At 44.1% G+C, this 20,431-nt stretch overlaps 1 protein-coding gene across 1 annotated transcript; it reads right to left on the bottom strand.

The window, feature by feature from the left end:
- Positions 1 to 5,018: 5,018 nt before the first annotated feature.
- LOC309839826 (melanoma-associated antigen B3-like) lies at positions 5,019 to 6,050 on the bottom strand (the record flags this gene model as incomplete). Its single annotated transcript, XM_082681751.1, has 1 exon — positions 5,019 to 6,050. The coding sequence occupies one exon, from the start codon at positions 6,048 to 6,050 to the stop codon at positions 5,019 to 5,021; it is 1,032 nt and encodes a 343-aa protein (XP_082537877.1).
- Between the last annotated feature and the right edge of the window lie 14,381 nt (positions 6,051 to 20,431).

The following is a 20,431-nucleotide window of genomic DNA, read 5'->3' as shown; positions in this document are numbered from 1 at the left end:
TAGCCAAGCTATGGAAGCAACCTAAATGTCCACCGATGGATGAATGGATAAAGTGTAAAGTATACATACAATGGAATATCATTCAGCTTTAAAAAGAAGCTAAAACTTCTCCAGCTATGACAGCGTGAATAAATCTAGAGAACATTATGTTCCAGTGAAATAAGCCAGACACAGAAGGACAAATACTACATGATGTCATTTATATGAGGAATCTAAAATAGTCAAAGTCAGAGAAGCAGAGAGTAGAGTGGTGGCTGCCAGGGGCTATGGAGATGGGGAAAATGAGAAGGTTTTAATCAAAAGTTACAAAGTTTCAGTTATGCAAGGTAAATCCTAGGGATCTACTATACAGCATAGAGTTTACAGTTAAGACTACTATATTGTACACTTTCTAACAGGTTAAATCTTATGGTAAGTGTTCTTATCACACACACAAAAAGGGTGGGAGGAAACATTTGGAGGTCATAGATATGTTTATGGCATAAACTGCGGTGACTGATAGTTTCACAAGTGGATACTTATCTCCGAACTCATCAATTTGTATACATTAAATATGTACGGTTTTTGTATGCCCATCCTACCTCAATAAATTGTTTTTTTAAAAAAAAAACAACTAAACATACTCTTACCATACAATCTAGTAATCATGCTCCTTGGTATTTACCAAAATGAGTTGGAAACTTACATCCACACAAAAACCTGCACACCGATGTTTATAGCAGCTTTACTCATAATTGCCAAAACTTAAAAGCAACAAAGGTGTCCTTCAGCAGGTAAATGGATAAATAATGGAATACTGTTCAGTGCTAGAAATAAATATCAAACCATGAAAAGACATGGAGGAACCTTAGATGTGTACTACTAAGTGAAAGAAACTAATCTTAAAAGGCTACATGCTGCGTGATTCCAACTACATGACATCCTGGAAAAAGGCAAAACTATAGAAAAAGCAAAAAGACCAGTGGTTGCCAGGGGTTGGGGGCAGGGAGGGATGAATAGAGCACAGAGAATTTTTAGGGTAGTGAAATTACTCTGTATGACACTATAATGGTAGATACAAGTCATCATACGTTCGTCAGAACCCACAAAGTGTACACCACCAAGAATGAAGCCTAATGTAACTCTGGACTTTGTGTGCTAATGATGTGTCAATGTAGCTTCATAGATCGTAGCAAACGGCCCACTCTGATGGGGGATGTTGATAGTCGAGGAGGTGTGAGCTGTGTCGGGGAAGAGGGTACATGGGAACTCCTTGTACTTTCTGTTCCATTTTGTTGTGAACCTAAAACTGCTTTAAAAAAAAATAAAGTGAACTAAAAAAAAACTGATGGGGGGTGGTGGTTGTTGCTCAGCCTCACACCCTTCCCTGGGGATTTAAGTCTTGAGTGCAGGCGCAGGGCCAGTTTTCCCCTCTATGCAAGAGTGGGTGGGCCTCTCAGTCCTCACTCAGTTTCCTTGATTTGACTCCTGGCAGGGCCTGAGGCTCCCCTCTTTCTCGACCTGAGGACATTTCTTCAGAGAAAGGCTCTTATTTCCCTGAGATCCAATAGGAGGAGGTGAGGGTGGCCTTACTTGGCCACACCTGCCATGCCATGAGTGACAACTGTATCAGGCAGGTTGAGACCATATGATGGTGATCCCACTCAGGGTTCTAACTCAGTACCCTAAATCTGACTCACGTGAAGGCCTAAGATTCCCCCCTCTGCTGCCCTGGGACCTCCCCCTCAAACCAAGTTCCGCACTTTTCTGTGATCCCCGAGAAGGATATGAGGCCGTCTCTTCCTGACATTTACACCAGGATCTGTCACGGCAACAGGGAGGATTCTGTGAGGTCTCCGCTGATATGGGTTTGGTGGGCCCTGAACTCTTCAGGGTGCTCACCTTCCTCCTGGCGCACCTTGGAAATCCTATCTCTACTGACCTGAGTTGGCCAACCTCAGGCCAAAGTCTTCACTTTCTCAACCTCTTACGTGGAAATCAGGTTCAGCCACATTTTGCCAAGGCTGTCTGGGGACTCTGAGGGCTGACGGCAGGGTCAGGAGTCCATGGGACACACTGTTCGGGGGTGGCGGGTGTGCTTCCTTCATTCCTCATTCAGGGTCCTCACCACCACATGTGGCAGAGATTGGGACTCCTCCCTCTACTAACCTGAGCTCATCCTCCTAGGTAGGACTCACAAGTCCCTGAGAACTCTGAAGAGTAAGTGAGGGCATGCTCAGGCTGACAACTTTGCCTGGCATGTTGCTCTCCCCAGGCCACCTGTAAGGGGCCCTTCATCGTGGCTCCTGTTTCTTGATTAAAGGCTTCCTGGGAAAGGGCCCATCCCTGCAAACTCTTGACCGGTTTCTCTATTGCAAACCCTTCAGAGACTGGGTCTCCGTCCCAGGAGTGATGTGAAGTAGGGAAGTTGTAACGCAAGGCAGGATGGATGTGCTGTCAAAGAAAAAAAATAAATTGGTTTTTCCCTTCTCTTTACCAGCAAGACTTAGCCTTTTATGTAACTTCTCTTTGAATAGATTTAACTTCCAAATGCGAAGGGCTGTCCAGCATGATTTTCTGAGCCCCTGATCTTTTGAGGTTATCTGACTTTGGATATGTAGATGATCATACTGTCACTAAATATCTTCCTCTGCTTTCTTCACCCTTTTCAACTATTTTGAGACGCTTATTGCTATGCTTATGTATTCCCATCCAGTGTTTTGGGCACAGAGTCCTCCTTTTTATCACCTGAGATATATTTTGTAGTGAGTGAGAAGTAAGGTGAATTAAGGAACACAAAGTTGGCCTCGGGCTGGGAGGAATGGAAAAGTGTGGGCGTCAGACTTAGTTAGGCCAGGAGTCTAGTTCCAACACTGTCACTTAACAGCTGTGCGAAATTGAACACATTACCAAACTCTGTGAGCCTTGGTCTTTTCATCTGTGAAATGGGTTTGAGAAGCTCTGCCTTGGGGACTGATAGAATTTATATAATGCCTGTGAAGTGCCTGGCCCATTGCCTGGCCGGTACGGAGACTTTCAAGGATGCCAGTTCTTACTAAGATTAATTTGTCCCCTGGAGTTTCAACCCACTACACTGAGATTTAACTTTCAATCCAGGAGATGCCAGAGAATAAGCAGGGCTCTAGGGCAAAGAAACCCCTATCAGGCAAAATCCTGCTTAGCAAGGAAAACTAGTATTTCCCTGTTAGAGTATGTCATTCAAGGTCAACATGAGGTAGACTTCCTCAGTAGATGCAACACAAAGCTCTAAAATGTTTCACGGACCTAAAACTTACCTCCCTCTCAGTTGCCCTTCTTTATAAACCACTCCCACTTTCATTCATTTAACCACCCACGAATATCTATTCCTTGCCTAGAGTTTGCCAAATTACAATCAAGATAACTTAATTTGAATGATTTTTTTTAGTGGAATGGGCTCTGGCTCCCCCAACTAGGGCAAAGAGTGCCAGTCCAGTGGCTTCTGGGCACCCCCACCCCTCAGGGGAGTACCACCCTTATTTCTCAGAAACTCCCTGGAGACATGACAGCGTGAATAAAACATCTAATTTGCATAGTGTTCACCTGCACTGGGACAAGAGCACAGGACACATTCTATTCCTGCCTCAGGTGATTTCTCTCTGATTTACCCACAACCCCAAAGTAAAAGGAGACCTCGAAGATATTGCAGGTTTGGTTCCAGACCCCCAAAATAAAGTGAATAGCACAATAAAGTGAGTCACAAGGATTTTTTGGTTTCCCAGTGCTCTTACAAAATTTATGTTTACACTATACTGCAGTCTATTAAGCGTGCAATAGTATTATGTCAAGGAACAATGTACATACCTTAATTAAAAAATACATTTTTGCTAAAAAATGCTAACCATCATCTGAACCTTCAGCGAGTCCATCTTTTTGCTGGTGGAAGGTGTGAAATATTGTGAGAATTACCAAAATGTGACACAGAGACATGAAGTGAGAATACGTTGTTGGAAAAATGGCACTGAAAGACTTGCTGGAAGCAAGGTTGACACAAACCTTCAATTTGTTAAAAAAAGAAAAGAAAAAGCACTATCTGTGAAATACAATAAAGCAAAGCACAACAAAATGAAGTGTGCCTGTAACTGCTAAGGGCAGTTTCCCATTCCAGGCTTTGTCTTTCAACTGTACGGCCCACCATCTGAGGATCTGGCCCCTGCTCAAAATTATCAGTCTCATCTAGCCCACCACGCACCTAACTTATAATTTCCTCCCACTGAAGGACTTACATTTTTCCCAAGGCCCACCACTGCCTTGCATCAGGGAATTTACATTTGACTGCTATCATGTGAAACCACCCCTTCTCCTTTCTTATCCTGTCTTTTCATTTGACCTTTTGGTCTTAGAGTATACATCACCATTTTCTTTATATGATAGCTGCTTCTCGGCTCTATAATTTTATGGTCAGTGGCTAGGTCTCCTTCTTCTCAGCTCTCACAGTACTAGCAAGGAGCCTTCTAAGAGCAGATGCTCAATTCATGTTTGGGGAATAAACGAGCCTGTGAGCATGAGGTCTAATTTATTATGATTTAATTCTACATTTTTGAATGAGCCAAGCACATACTGTTATTTCTAATTTTATAAAACAGAGTAAAAGGAATTAGTAAACCAAATATTGACCATCTTACTTTTCCTATACTATACTACATACAGTATACTATACTATACTTAACTTTTTCACATTTTCAAGGAATTGCATATTGCAATGCCATGTTATCTTCCACCAAATTACTAAATAAGATGGAAGTTTTCCCAATATGTTTTACAAAACAGCAAAACTCTTATTCTTAAACCTGATAAACAACAGTAAGTATGACTGATGTAATTCATAAACTTACATTCTAACGCTAAATAAAATTTCATTTAGGAGTAACGTTTGAAAAACAGCAAAAAACAAAGACGTATTTCCAAATTCCCCATACAGAACAGGAACACAAAGGTATTATACAGTGTTCCCTCTGTCACACCCAGCCCTACACTACTTGAAATATTGAATGCTCTCTTCAGCCACAAAGTGCAGAATTTGCCTCAGATTCTGTGTGGGAGGAGCTGGACAGAACACTGGAACATCCACTGGCTTGGGCTCTCTCTTCCTCATCTTTCAAAGCCTCTTCATACCAAGACTGGAAGGCACTGGGGACGGTGTGATTGACCTTGGCCAGGAACTCCAGGACTTTCATCTTGCTGGTTTCGGCATGGGCTCTCGGGCCCCACAGGAACTCGTAGCGCGCTGGATCACTGTTGGCCACTTGCCGGTATTCCAAATACTTCAGCTTCACCCAATCTTGGGTGATGAGCTTCTTGGGCTCCCCAAATATGAAGTGCCTCTTCCCAGCATAGACTCTCATCTTATTCAGGAATTCCCAGATATTCTCCTCTGTGGCGCAGTTGCCCTTCATGAGGATCACAGCCAGAATGTACATCAGGAGACCGGTCTTGGGTAACCCGCTGCCACGGCTCATGGTCCCATCGTTGGGGAGAGCCATTTTGCTGACAAAGGTATAAGTATGCTTGGTACGGTCAACCTCCTTTAAGTCAACACCAAATAGCATCTCCATGCTGAAGGAAGCTCTTCTGAGGATCTCAGGGAATCGATTTTGGTACTTCTTAGCGATAAACTTCAGCATATGTGCTTTCCTAACAGGCTTTTTCATTTTATACATGTGCACCAGGAACTGCACCAACACACTCGCTGTCCTCCTTAGAGGGCCTTTTCGAGACCGCACGGCGGAGACGGGGGCCTGAGAGGAACTGTGCTTTTTCTTCATTTGGCCTTTGGCTCCTTTGTTTGATCTTGCGGGAGAAACACCTGCAGGATTAGTGGTGGTGGCTAGGGCCCCCTGAGGACTCTTGAGAGTGCTACGTGACTTAGCACCCGGCTTTCTCCGAGTAGTAACCCCAAGAGAAGGACATGAAGACGAGGCGGCTTCCTCCTCAGCTGCAGTGGCCTGAGCACCCATCAGACCCTGGGTCCCACTTTGGGCCTGGCGGCGTCTCTCACAAGTGCGGAGCTTACTCTTCCGCCCCCGAGGCATGGTGACTGTGGTCAAGGACAAAAGGCAGGAACGCAGGTAGGACAGTGGGGTGATCTGGCAGAGATGCGAGAGGATGAGAGGGTGTGAGTGCCTACAGCAGGGAGGTACCACCCTGCCTTTAAGAGGGCCGCTCTTCAGGTTTCCATGTGGGCCCTGCTCTACGAACACACAGGACTCCTGTTCTGATCACCCTGTCCTCTAAGAACCCTGTGGAAATAATTAAAGTGAGCCTCAGGCTGCAGCCTGCCAGCCCTGCCTGGTGCTTATTGGGGCTGAGAGCAGCAGTGGGCAATTATCTAGTCCTTGTGGAGCCCCCTCTACTCTGGAGCATTGGGGTCCCCTCAGTTCATATGCAGGACCATCATCAACTTTGGGCAGGGCCTGGGCCCCCTCCTCTGTGCTGCTCTAAATTTATACCTCAGACCCAGATCCTCATCTTCCTGGGATACCTTAAGAAGAAGGGAAGGGGCACCTCAGCCTAGCACCCCTGCCAGGGGGCACCCACAGCTGACAGCTCTATGGGACTCTGTCCTGGGCTCCTTGGGGTCCTCAGTCCTCATTCAGGGTCCTTGCCTTGGCTCTCACCAATCTGATACCATCAGAAATAAAGGAGGGGAAACCCGGGAGCTGTGCAAACAAAGAAGAGAAAGGGAAATCTCTCCCAGCAGCCTCAGGAGCAGCGGATTAAATCTCCACAATCAACTTGATGTACCCCGCATCTGTGGAATACCTGAATAGACAACGAATCATCCCAAACTGAGGAGCCGTGCGGATGAAAGGCTCTTGGTGCTGCGGCCAGGAGTCAGTGCTGTGCCTCTGAGGTGGGAGAGCCAACTTCAGGACACTGGTCAACAAGAGACCTCCAGGCTCCACATAATATCAAACAGCGAAAATCTCCCAGAGATCTCCATCTCAACAACAGCACCCTGATTCACTCAATGACCAGCAAGCTACACTGCTGGACACCCTATGCCAAACAACTAGCAAAAAAGGTACACAAGCCCACCCATTGGCAGAGAGGCTGCCTAAAATCATAATAAGGCCAAAGACACCCCAAAACACACCACCAGACGTGGACCTGCCCACCAGAAAGACAAGTTCCAGCCTCATCCACCATAACACAGGCACTAGTATCCTCCACCAGGAAGCCTACACAACCCACTGAAACAACCTTAGCGACTGGGGACAGACATCAAAAACAACAGGAACTACGAACCTGCAGCCTGCAAAAAGGAGACCCCAAACACAGCAAGATAAGCAAAATGAGAAGACAGAAAAACACACGGCAGATGAAGGAGCAAGATAAAAATGCACCAGAACGAACAAGTGAACAGGAAATAGGCATTCTACCTGAAAAAGAATTCACAATAATGATAGTAAAGGTGATCCAAAATCTTGGAAATAGAATGGACAAAATGCAAGAAACATTTAACAAGGACCTAGAAGAACTAAAGATGAAACAAACAATGATGAACAACACAATAAATGAAATGAAAAATAATCTAGACGGGATCAATAGCAGAATAACTGAGGCAGAAGAACGGATAACTGACATGGAAGATAAAATACTGGAAATAACTACTGCAGAGCAGAATAAAGAAAAAAGAATGAAAAGAACTGAGGACAGTCTCAGAGACCTCTCAGACAACATTAAATGCACCAACACTCGAATTATAGGGGTTCCAAAAGAAGAAGAGAAAAAGAAAGGGACTGAGAAAATATTTGAAGAGATTATAGTTGAAAACTTCCCTAATATGGGAAAGGAAATAGTTAATCAAGTCCAGGAAACACAGAGAGTCCCATACAGGATAAATCCAAGGAGAAATACGCCAAGACACATATTAATCAAACCGTCAAAAATTAAATACGAAGAAAGCATATTAAAAGCAGCAAGGGAAAAACAACAAATAACACACAAGGGAATCCCCATAAGGTTAACAGCTGATCTCTCAGCAGAAACTCTGTAAGCCAGAAGGGAGTGGCAGGACATACTGAAAGTGATGAAGGAGAAAAACCTGCAACCAAGATTACTCTACCCAGCAAGCATCTCATTCAGATTTGATGGAGAAATTAAAACCTTTACAGACAAGCAAAAGCTGAGAGAGTTCAGCACCACCAAACCAGCTTTACATAAATGCTAAAGAAACTTCTCTAGGCAAGAAACACAAGAGAAGGAAAAGACCTACAATAACGAGCCCAAAACAATTTAGAAAATGGGAATAGGAACACACATATCGATAATTACCTTAAATGTAAATGGACTAAGTGCTCCCACCAAAAGACACAGATTGGCTAAATGGATACAAAAACAAGACGCATATATATGCTGTCTACAAGAGACCCACTTCAGACCTAGAGACACATACAGACTGAAAGTAAGGGGATGGAAAAAGATATCCCATGCAAATGGAAACCAAAAGAAAGCTGGAGTAGCAATTCTCATAACAGACAAAATAGACTTTAAAATAAAGACTATTAGAAGAGACAAAGAAGGACACTACATAATGATCAAGGGATTGATCTAAGAAGATGTAACAATTGTAAATATTTATGCACCCAACATAAGAGCACCTCAATACATAAGGCAAACACTAACAGCCTTAAAAGGGGAAAGCGACAGTAACACATTCATAGTAGGGGACTTTAACACCCCACTTTCACCCATGGACAGATCATCCAAAATGAAAATAAATAAGGAAACACAAGCTTTAAATGATACATTAAACAAGATGGACTTAATTGATATTAATAGGACACTCCATCCAAAAACAACAGAATACACATTTTTCTCAAGTGCTCATGGAACATTCTCCAGGATAGATCATATCTTGGGTCACAAACCAAGCCTTGGTAAATTTAAGAAAATTGAAATTGTATCAAGTATCTTTTCCGACCACAACGCCATGAGACTAGATATCAATTACAGGAAAAGATCTGTAAAAAATACAAACACATGGAGGCTAAACAATACACTACTTAATAACAAAGTGATCACTGAAGAAATCAAAGAGGAAATCAAAAAATACCTAGAAACAAATGACAATGGAGACATGACGACCCAAAACCTATGGGATGGAGCAAAAGCAGTTCTAAGAGGGAAGTTTATAGCAATACAAGCCCACCTTAAGAAACAGGAAACAACTCAAATAAACAACCTAACCTTGCACCTAAAGCAATTACAAAAAGAAGAAAAAGAAACCTCAAAGTTATCAGAAGGAAAGAAATCATAAAAATCAGATCAGAAATAAATGAAAAAGAAATGAAGGAAACAATAGCAAAGATCAATAAAACTAAAAGCTGGTTCTTTGAGAAGATAAACAAAATTGTTAAACCATTAGCCAGACTCATCACGAAAAAAGGGAGAAGACTCAAATCAACAGAATTAGAAAGGAAAAAGGAGAAGTAACAACTGACACTGCAGAAATACAAAAGATCATGAGAGATTACTACAAGCAACTCTATGCCAATAAAATGGACAATCTGGAAGAAATGGACAAATTCTTAGAAATGCACAACCTGCCAAGACTGAATCAGGAAGAAATAGAAAATATGAACAGACCAATCACAAGCAGTGAAATTGAAACTACGATTAAAAATCTTCCAACAAAGAAAAGCCCAGGACCAGATGGCTTCACAGGGGAATTCTATCAAACATTTAGAGAAGAGCTAACACCTATCCTTCTCAAACTCTTTCAAAATATACCAGAGGGAGGAACACTCCCAAAATCATTTTACGAGGCCACCATCACCTTGATACCAAAACCGGACAAGGATGTCACAAAGAAAGAAAAATACAGGCCAATATCACTGATGAACCTAGATGCAAAAATCCTCAACAAAATACTAGCAAACAGAATCCAACAGCACATTAAAAGGATCACACACCATGATCAAGGGGGTTTATTCAAGGAATGCAAGGATTCTGCAATATACACAAATCAATCAATGTGATAAACCATATTAATAAATTGAAGGAGAAAAACCATATGATCATCTCAATAGATGCAGAGAAAGCTTTTGACATAATTCAACACCCATTTAGGATAAAAACCCTGCAGAAAGTAGGCATAGAGGGACCTTTCCTCAACATAATAAAGGCCATATATGAGAAACCCACAGCCAACATCGTCCTCAATGGTGAAAAACTGAAAGCATTTCCACTAAGATCAGGAACAAGACAAGGTTGCCCACTCTCACCACTGTTATTCAATATAATTTTGGAAGTTTTAGCCACAGAGAAGAAAAGGAAATAAAAGGAATCCAAATTGGAAAAGAAGAAGTAAAGCTGTCACTGTTTGCAGATGACATGATACTATACATAGAGAATCCTAAAGATGCTACCAGAAAACTACTAGAGCTAATCAATGAATTTGGTAAAGTTGCAGGATACAAAATTAATGCACAGAAATCTCTGGCATTCCTATACACTAACGATGAAAAATCTGAAAGTGAAATCAAGAAAACTCTCCCATTTACCAATGCAACAAAAAGAATAAAATATCTAGGAATAAACCTACCTAAGGAGACACGAGACCTGTATTCAGAAAATTATAAGACACTGATGAGAGAAATTAAAGATGATACAAATAGATGGAGAGATATACCATGTTCTTGGATTGGAAGAATCAACATTGTGAAAATGACTCTACTACCCAAACCAATCTACAGATTCAGTGCAATCCCTACCCAACTACCACTAGCATTTTTCACAGAACTAGAACAAAAAAGTTCACAATTTGTATGGAAACACAAAAGACCCCAAACAGCCAAAGCAATCTTGAGAACGAAAAACGGAGCTGGAGGAATCAGGCTCCCTGACTTCAGACTATACTACAAAGCTACAGTAATCAAGACAGTATGGTAATGGCACAAAAACAGAAAGATAGATCAATGGAACAGGATAGAAAGCCCAGAGATAAACCCACGCACATATGGTCACCTTATCTTTGATAAAGGAGGCAGGAATGTACAGTGGAGAAAGGACAGCCTCTTCAATAAATGGTGCTGGGAAAACTGGACAGGTACATATAAAAGTATGAGATTAGATCACTCCCTAACACCATACACAAAAATAAGCTCAAAATGGATTAAAGACCTAAATGTAAGGCCAGAAACTATCAAACTCTTAGAGGAAAACATAGGCACTACACTCTATGACATAAATCACAGCAAGATCCTTTTTGACCTGCCTCCTAGAGAAATGGAAATAGAAAGAAAAATAAACAAACAGGACCTAATGAAACTTCAAAGCTTTCGCGCAGCAAAGGAAACCATAAACAAGACCAAAAGACAACCCTCAGAATGGGAGAAAGTATTTGCAAATGAAGCAACTGACAAAGGATTAATTTCCAAAATTTACAAGCAGCTCATGCAGCTCAATAACAAAAAAACAAACAACCCAATCCAAAAATGGGCAGAAGACCTAAATAGACATTTCTCCAAAGAAGATACACAGACTGCCAACAAACACATGAAAGAATGCTCAACATCATTAATCATTAGAGAAATGCAAATCAAAACTACAATGAGATATCATCTCACACCAGTCAGAATGGCCATCATCAAAAAATCTAGAAACAATAAATGCTAGAGAGGGTGTGGAGAAACTGGAACACTCCTGCACTGCTGGTGGGAATGTGAATTGGTACAGCCACTATGGAGAACAGTATGGAGGTTCCTTAAAAAACTACAAATAGAACTACCATATGACCCAGCAATCCCACTACTGGGCATATACCCTGAGAAAACCATAATTCAAAAAGAGTCATGTACCAAAATGTTCATTGCAGCTCTATTTACAATAGCCCGGAGATGGAAACAACCTAAGTGCCCATCATCGGATGAATGGATAAAGAAGATGTGGCACATATATACAATGGAATATTACTCAGCCATAAAAAGAAATGCAATTGAGCTATTTGTAATGAGGTGGATAGACCTAGAGTCTGTCATACAGAGTGAAGTAAGTCAGAAAGAGAAAGACAAATACCGTATGCTAACACATATATATGGAATTTAAGAAAAAAAAATCTCATGAAGAACCTAGGGGTAAGACAGGAATAAAGACACAGACCTACTGGAGCATGGACTTGAGGATATGGGGAGGGGGAAGGGTGAGCTGTGACAAAGCGAGAGAGAGGCATGGACATATATACACTACCAAACATAAGGTAGATAGCTGGTGGGAAGCAGCCACATAGCACAGGGATATCCGCTCAGTGCTTTGTGACCGCCTGGAGGGGTGGGATAGGGAGGGTGGGAGGGAGGGGGACGCAAGAGGGAAGAGATATGGGAACATATGTATAACTGATTCACTTTGTTATAAAGCAGAAACTAACACACCATTGTAAAGCAATTATACCCCAATAAAGATATTAAAAAAAAAAAAGAAATAAAGGAGGGCTCACACACACCTGACTTCCATACCTGGGCTACCCAGCGCTGCAAGCAAGGAGGGGGGCACTCCCTGTTGTCTCCTCTGTTTGTGGGTGAGTGGTATCATCACTGTTCTTTCAGGGTCCTCACCCTGACTCCTATAAAGCCCTGGGTTTCTTCCCTCTGCAGAATTGAGGCTATTCAATTAGTCCAACACCCTCACATCTCTGAACTCTCCAGACAAATGAGAAGAGTGCTTCAGCTTGACAGATACGCTTGGTTTCTACTCAGAACACGGGCAGAATTTATGAGACCCTACATTTTAGAGTCGGTGTTCACCTTAGTCCTCACTCAGGTCTCTGACCCGAACTCTGTGTAGGACTTAGGACTCCTCCCACCAATAACCTGGGTAGTCCAGCCTCAGAGCAAAGTCCTCAATTCCCTGAGTCCCTAGAGGGGGAAGTCAGGGTCCTACATATATGACTACCCCTGGCTGGAGCCTCCCACAAGTGTAGGGGTGCTGCTTTGTGATGCCACCCCTAAATGGGGAGAGGCCCCCTCATCAGTATTTAGGGCCCTCACCTTCACCTCAGTTAGGACCTAGGTATCCTCCATCTGCAAGATGGAGCTACTCCCTAGACCTAGGCCCTCCCAGCCCCGAGACACCTCAGGCAGAACTCAGTTTGATGGCTCTGTTGGGGCTTCCCAGGGCCTACAGCAGCAGCGAGACTTAGTGCAGTTTGTTATGGGCCGAGTGGCACCTCTCACTCCCCACTCAAAGTCTTCACCTTGACTCCAGACCAGTACTGGAAATTTTCTCTTGGCTGCCGGAGGCGTGGCCCTCAGATGAAAGTTCTCACTTCCTGGAACCTCTGAAGCCGAAGTCAGGATGACTCACATCCGGCCACAACTACTCAGGGTCTCTGACAGCTGACAGCAGGGGCGGGGGTCTGTGGTACTCCAGTGTTCTGGAGCCGGTGGTCCCTAGGTCCTACATACAGGGGGCCCATCTTGGAATCTGTCAGAGCCTGGGACTCCTCCCTTTACTGAACTGTGCCCACAAGTTTCACCTCCTTGAGCTCCTGGGGGTGGGGGGGAAGTCTGGGCCTGCTATATATGACCACCCCGGCCTGGAGGCTCCGGGAACTGAGTGCATGGGTGCAGCTTTGTTGCCATCTCTACTCCCTCATTAGCGCTCAGGCCCCGCCCCTCCTCCCGCCCCCCACCCCACCTCCCGCCTTGACTTCAGTTAGGGCCTAGGTTTCCTTGATTTACAGAATCAGGAAATTCTCTCTTAGATTAAGGCTTTCCCCCTTGAGAATTTCCAGGCAGAACTCAGCCTAACAGTTTTTCAGGAACCTTCCACTTTCGATCACAGAGGTGGGATTTGTGGGGGTAACCTTTGTTATGGGAGGGGGGAAGGATCCCTTGGGTCCGCATTCAGGTCCTCACCTTGACTGCAGAGCAGTCCTGGGAATCCGCCCTTGGCCGAACAAACGCCGTGAACAACCGTCCGGCTCCGCCCCCGGAGCGGAAGTGTGGGAGCCACTACCGGCTGCGGCTGCCTCGTGCGGGGTTCCAACGGCTGACGGGACGCGCAGGGCTTTATGGGATCCCGGAGTTCAGAGGTCAGCCGTCCCATGATCCTCCCTCGCGGATCTCTCCGGGCCATCTATTAGAGCCCGTGACCCCTGCCTCTGTGGTCCCGAGTCCTTCAGCCTCCAAACAAAGCCCTCACCTCCCCGAGTCCCTAGTGGGGAAGGCAGGGCGTTGCTCTGACCATCTCTGCCTGACAAGAAGGGCGCCACCCTGTGAGCCTCCCTCCTTGGGAGAGAGACGCTCTCATTAGCACTGAGGTCCTTACCTTGACCCTGGTTTGTCTGGTTATGGCCAAGACCCCTTCCCTTGCAGAACTGGGACCTGATCCTGATAGACAAAGCCCTTCCCTCGCCGAGACCAGACAGACAGAAATGAGGAGGCTTCTCATCCCTATGGCTCTGCCTGGGGCCTCTCGTGGTTAAGAATGGGGGCAGGGGTCTGTAAAGCCCCCTCATTTGTGGGTCTAGTGATACCTCTTTCCTCACTCAGGGACCCCACCATACTCCTGGCCAGTCCCGGGACCGGATCCTCCCTGACCCTCCAACCTGAGCTTCTCCCTCTACTGAAGTGAGGCTGTTCTTCTTAGACCAAGACTTTGACCTCACTGAAAACTATGAGACTTATAAGAGAGGATGCCCTGCCTGGGCATTCTAGGTCTGAGAGCACGTTTGGGCAGGTCTCTGAATGACCTATATTTTGGCGTGGTTGTCTCTCCAGTCCTCACTCATTTCGGGGGGGGGGGGTGTTCCTTTTGTCTATCTCTTGGATTAAAAGGTTCCTGGGGAATGCCACATCCCTGCAAACTCCTGAGCAGCGTACCTAATGCAAACCTTGTAGTTTCATGTCCCAGACTTGACGTGAGATGGGGAAAATGCAACATAAGGCAGGGGGCCCAGGACAGGGGTCGGCTCCCAGAGAAAAATAATGCTAATCTGTCCTTTTCAATAGCCAGAATTAGCTTCTTCTGTGACTTGTTTTAATTGATTTATAGGCATACCTCTTTTTATCGTATTTCACTTAATCATGCTTCACAGATATTCTGTTTTATTATGAATTGTAAGTTTGTGGTTACCGTGCATTGAACATGTGAATGGGTGCCGTTTCCCCAACACCATGTGTTCACGTGGGGTCCCTGTGCCACATTTTGTTAATTCTTGAAATATTTTAAACTTTTTCATTATTTTCTTATGGTTCTCTGCTCAGTTATCTTTGTTATTCTTGTAACTGTTTTTGTTTTTTGTTTTTTTGTTTGTTTGTTTTTTGCGGTACGCGGGACTCTCACTGTTGTGGCCTCTCCCATTGCAGAGCACAGGCTCCGGACACGCAGGCTCAGCGGCCATGGCTCACGGACCCAGCCGCTCCGTGGCATGTGGGATCTTCCCGGACCGGAGCACAAACCCGTGTCCCCTGCACTGGCAGGCGGACTCTCAACCACTGCGCCACCAGGGAAGCCCACTGTTTTGTATTTTTAAATTAAGATGTGTACATTTTTTTTAGACACTGTCTAGTAAGTGTACAATAGAATTGACAACTTTTATAAGCACTGGGAAACCCTAAATTTCGTGCGATTTACTTTATTGCAATATTCGCATTATTGCGGTGACCTAGAACCCAACCCACAGTGTCTGAGATATACGCATACTTCTAAAGGAAAGGAGCTGTCCAGGATGGTTTTGTGCTTCCCCTGATTGAGGTTATGTGACACTGCATATAGAGATGATCCTATTGTCACTGAGCAGCATCTGTTTCTTCTCCTTATTCCTGTTCCTCCTTCTTATTCCTAACTGGCATTTACTGAGGTATTCTTCAATGCTTTGGATAGATTCCAATCCCGTTCTTTAGCCACACAGTCCTTATCTTTATCCCAAGATACATTTGAGTGTCAAGGAATACAAGCTCTGCTTTAGGCCAAGAGGAGTATAACAGTGTGAGATCTAGAGGAATTCAGACCAGGAGTCTAGTCCCAGGCCTGTCATTTACTAGTGTTACCCAGCAAGGGCTCACTGCCTGACATGCACAGAAGCCAATACTATCACACTGCCTTCTGAGATAAACACTTTATTCCGGGACTTCCCTGGTGGTGCAGTGGTTAAGAATCTGCCTGCCAATGTAGGGGACATGCAAGAGGGAAGAGATATGGGGCTATATGTATATGTATAGCTGGTTCACTTTGTTATAAAGCAGAAACTAATACACCATTGTAAAGCAATTATACTCCAATAAAGATGTTAAAAAAATGTGTTGAAAAACAAAATGACACAAATGAACTTATTTACAAAACAGAAAAAGACTTACAGATATCGAAAACAAACTTATGGTTACCAAAGGGGAAACGTGGGGCGGGGGGGAATGGATAAATCAGGAGCTTGGGATTAACACACCCACTACTATATATAAGACAGATAACCAACGAGGACCTACTGTATAGCACAGGGGACTCTGCTCAATATTCTGTGATAATCTGTATGAGAAAAGAATCTGAAAATGAACGAATATACGTATATGTGTGACTGAATCACTTTGCTGTACACCTAAAACTAACACATTGTAAATCAACTATACTCCAATAAAATAAAATAAAAAATACCATGTGATCCAGCAATCCCACTCCTGTGCACATATCCAAAGAAAACCATAATTTGCAAAGGTACACACACCCCAATGTTCACTGCAGCACTATTTGCAATAGCCAAGACATGGAAGCAACCTAAATGTCCATCGACAGAGGAATGGATAAAAACTACGTGGTACATATATAAAACGGAATATTACTCAGTCATAAAAAAGAAAGAAAGAATGCCATCTGCAGCAACGTGGACGAACCTAGAGATTATCACACTAAGTGAAATAAGTCAGACAGAAAGACAAATATCATATATCACTCATATGTGGAATCTAATTTTTAAAAATGACACAAATGAACTTACTTACAAAACAGAAACAGACTTACAGATATCGAAAACAAACTTACGGTTACCAAAGGGGAAACGTGGGGCGGGGGGGAATGGATAAATCAGGAGCTTGGGATTAACATACACACTACTATATATAAGACAGATAACCAACGAGGACCTACTGTATAGCACAGGGGACTCTGCTCAATATTCTGTGATAATCTGTATGAGAAAAGAATCTGAAAATGAACGAATATATGTATATGTATAACTGACTCACTTTGCTGTACACCTGAAACTAACACAACATTGTAAATCAACTATTCTCCAATAAAGCAACAAAAAAACAAAAAAGGAATATACACGTGTAACACCACCTCTGGGCAATCATCTTAGGCATGGGTGAAAAACCCCATCACCCTGTAAAGCAAGGTTTCCAGTCCAGGAGCAAGGTCTTTTATCTCCTGAGTCAGAGGACCCTCATTAATATCAATCAGGTTTCATAAAGTTTTGCCACAGTCATCCAATAGCCAACTCCCATTAGCCAATCCTAACAGATATAACAGTCAGACCTAAACAAACATAGGCAAACAAATCCAAAGGCCTGGGACTTTAACCCAATCCTTTGAGTACCTCAGCAGCTGTAACCTTTTGTACTGTCTCTCTTAGGGTGGAACTCTAGCCCACGATCCTAGCCTTAGGACTCTAACCTGGACTCTACCCCGAGCAAAAAAAAACTCCCCCAGGCAGGACTCTAACCCACAATTCCGATGAGATTATTAGACAATTTAGGTACAGGCACATTTTAACAAGGTTACTCACCCAAAAGACGTCTGATCCAGGAGCTGTTTCTTTTCTCAAAAGTGAAAGTAGCCCGAGGAGCCTGGAGTGCCATGGCGGGGAAGCAGGAACCCAAGAGCCGACCTTCTAGACAAATTCAGTCTAGGTGGCTACGCAAGGTTGGTGCTGAGGGCCCACACTCTGCCAGGGGCTACAGTGCCTCAGGCAGGCAGTCACAAGACCTAAATCTCACCTGGGTTGCCAAAACTTACTGAACAAGGGCTCAGTGCCCTGTGTGCACAGAAGCCAACACTATGGCAACAGTTTTTGAGAAAAGAGCTTTACTGCAAGGCCGACTAACACAGGAGACAAGGCTCTCAAATCTCACCTCAATCCAGCGGTCTGGGTGAAATTTAAGGGGTCAGGGTAATTTCAAACTTGGAAGCTAATTGGCTAGTCTTGAATTAGTCCATATAAGCTACTCATGCTGCTGGAGGCCAGATTTTCCTTAATTGAAGGATTGTCACGGGCTCTCCAGGCAACATTTCTATTCTCTGAGTTCTGCAGACTGAAGATCTTGGTTCCAGGGTCATCCTGGGGTCATGGGTTGCTTCCTGGAGATGTGCAGTTCTGTCTCTGTAAAATAACACAAGGTTTGATTAATCAGCAACCTATTTAAGGAGGCAAAACCAGTTTAAGCTGATCAATTGTTTTACCTGCTGTTTCACTAGCCCCGTGAGCTTGAGCACATTAACCAAACAGCAAGACAAAGAAATCGCAATTAACTAAAATGCTGCCTAGCAAGGACAATCATGTAATATCCACACCAGAGGATATAATACATAATGCGCTTGTGGGAGAATCTTTCCTAGTTGGAAACAACTCAAAGTCCTTAGAATTTTTGTCATTGACCAGTATCTTCCCTACCAGCTACGCTTTCTTCTAAATAACCATTATTTCCACTTATTTAACTACCAACAAAAATCTAGAACTTGCCTAGAATTTGCCAAATTACACACAAGATAGAATAATTGAGTACGCTTTTAATGGCGAGGTCTCTGGCTCCCCCAACCCAGGGTAAAGACTGCCAGCCCAGTGGATTCTGGATTCTCTGAGGCCCTCCATCTGAGGCTCTGGCCGGGCTCACCACTCCCACAGTCTCATCTAGCCCACCAGGCAACCTCACTTGAAATTACTTCTCACTGAAGGCTTTGCATTTTCCTAAGGCTCCAAACTGCCTTGCCTCAGGCCATTTACACTTGATTGCTTTCAGCTCCAACTGCCTGCCCTCTTAAACCCTACTGTTTACTTGTTCTTTAGGTCATAGAGCGCATCCACCATCTTTTTATATAATAGCAGCTCCTAGACTCTAAAATTCAATGGGCAGGGGCTAGATCTTGTTTTTGTGGTGGTTGCTGTTTGGGGGCTTTTTCTGGGGGGTGGCGGGGGGAAGCATCCACAGTACTAGTATGATGCCTTCCTAAGAGCTCATTCTCGATTAATGATTGGGAAATTAAAAAGGAGTAAGCATGTGGCCTAATCCATTAAAATTTAATTTATCCTACATTCCTGAATAATCTAAGCAAATCCAGGTGTATGACTTCTACTTTTACAAGAAGAAACATGAGAAGGATTTAGGCAAACCACAAATTGACGATCTTTCCCTTATTTATAGTCTTTCTTTCGGCCTTTATTGATTAAATATAAGGTACCTACTGTATACTATGCACTATGCTCTGACTACAACCCCAAATAAAACAAAATATGAGCTTTTTTTTTTTTTTTTTTCGGGTACGCGGGCCTCTCACTGTTGTGGCCTCTCCCGTCGCGGAGCACAGGCTCGGGACGCGCAGGCTCAGCGGCCATGGCTCACGGGCCCAGCCGCTCTGCGGCATGTGGGATCTTCCCGGACAGGGGCACGACCCCGTGTCCCCTGCATCGGCAGGCAATTCCTACTGCAGAAATATAAAAGAGCCCATTATGGAGGCAGACATGCTGAAGGTTGTCAACAAAATGTACAGGGAACAATTCCCTGAGATCCTAAGGAGAGCCACTGAGCACACTGGTTTTTAATGAGGTTCCTTACCTCCATGAGAGCTCTGGGAGGAAGTGAGTATGACGCATCATGTCACCATGCCTAAGTGACATAGCCTCAGGTCTGACAACAGGGACAGTGCTCTATGTGGTCCCCTTCTTTCTGGGAGAGATCCTTTCATTGTCAGTCACTGTCATCATGTTGACTCCTGTTAGGAACTGGGTACCCTTCCTCTGCTGAATGAGGCCTCCCCCATCAGTCCAAGGACTTTAAGTCCCTGAAACCATCTTCCTTCAGGCAATAAGGGATAAACTTAGTCTGAAAGCCCTGTCTATTGCCTCCCCAGGCCAATTACAGACACGGGACTTTCTAAGGATGTATCTGTAACTGGGTAGTTGGTTGCCACACTCCTCATACAGGACTTTTACTTTGACACTGTCACGCCTGGGATTCCACTCTCTGCTGAACAGCCAGCCTATAAACCAAGGTCCTCCCCTCCCTGACACCCTCCAGGCAGAAGTCAGGGGGCACTTGACCCTGCCAGCTCTTGCCTATGCCTCCCAGGGCTAACAGCAGAGGAGGGGCTAAGTGTAGCCCTGACAGTGGTGGACTGAGTGGTCCCCATGTCCACAGACAGGGTCTTCACTATGACTCTGCACACTTCCTGGGGCTCCATTCTCTGCTGATCTAAGGCTGAG

This window comes from Grampus griseus (assembly GCF_964374135.1).
Source record: "Grampus griseus genome assembly, chromosome: X".
In the NCBI taxonomy this organism is placed as follows: domain Eukaryota; kingdom Metazoa; phylum Chordata; class Mammalia; order Artiodactyla; family Delphinidae; genus Grampus; species Grampus griseus.
The sequence above is the reverse complement of the archived record's forward strand: the minus strand, read 5'-3'. Positions and strand labels throughout refer to the sequence as shown.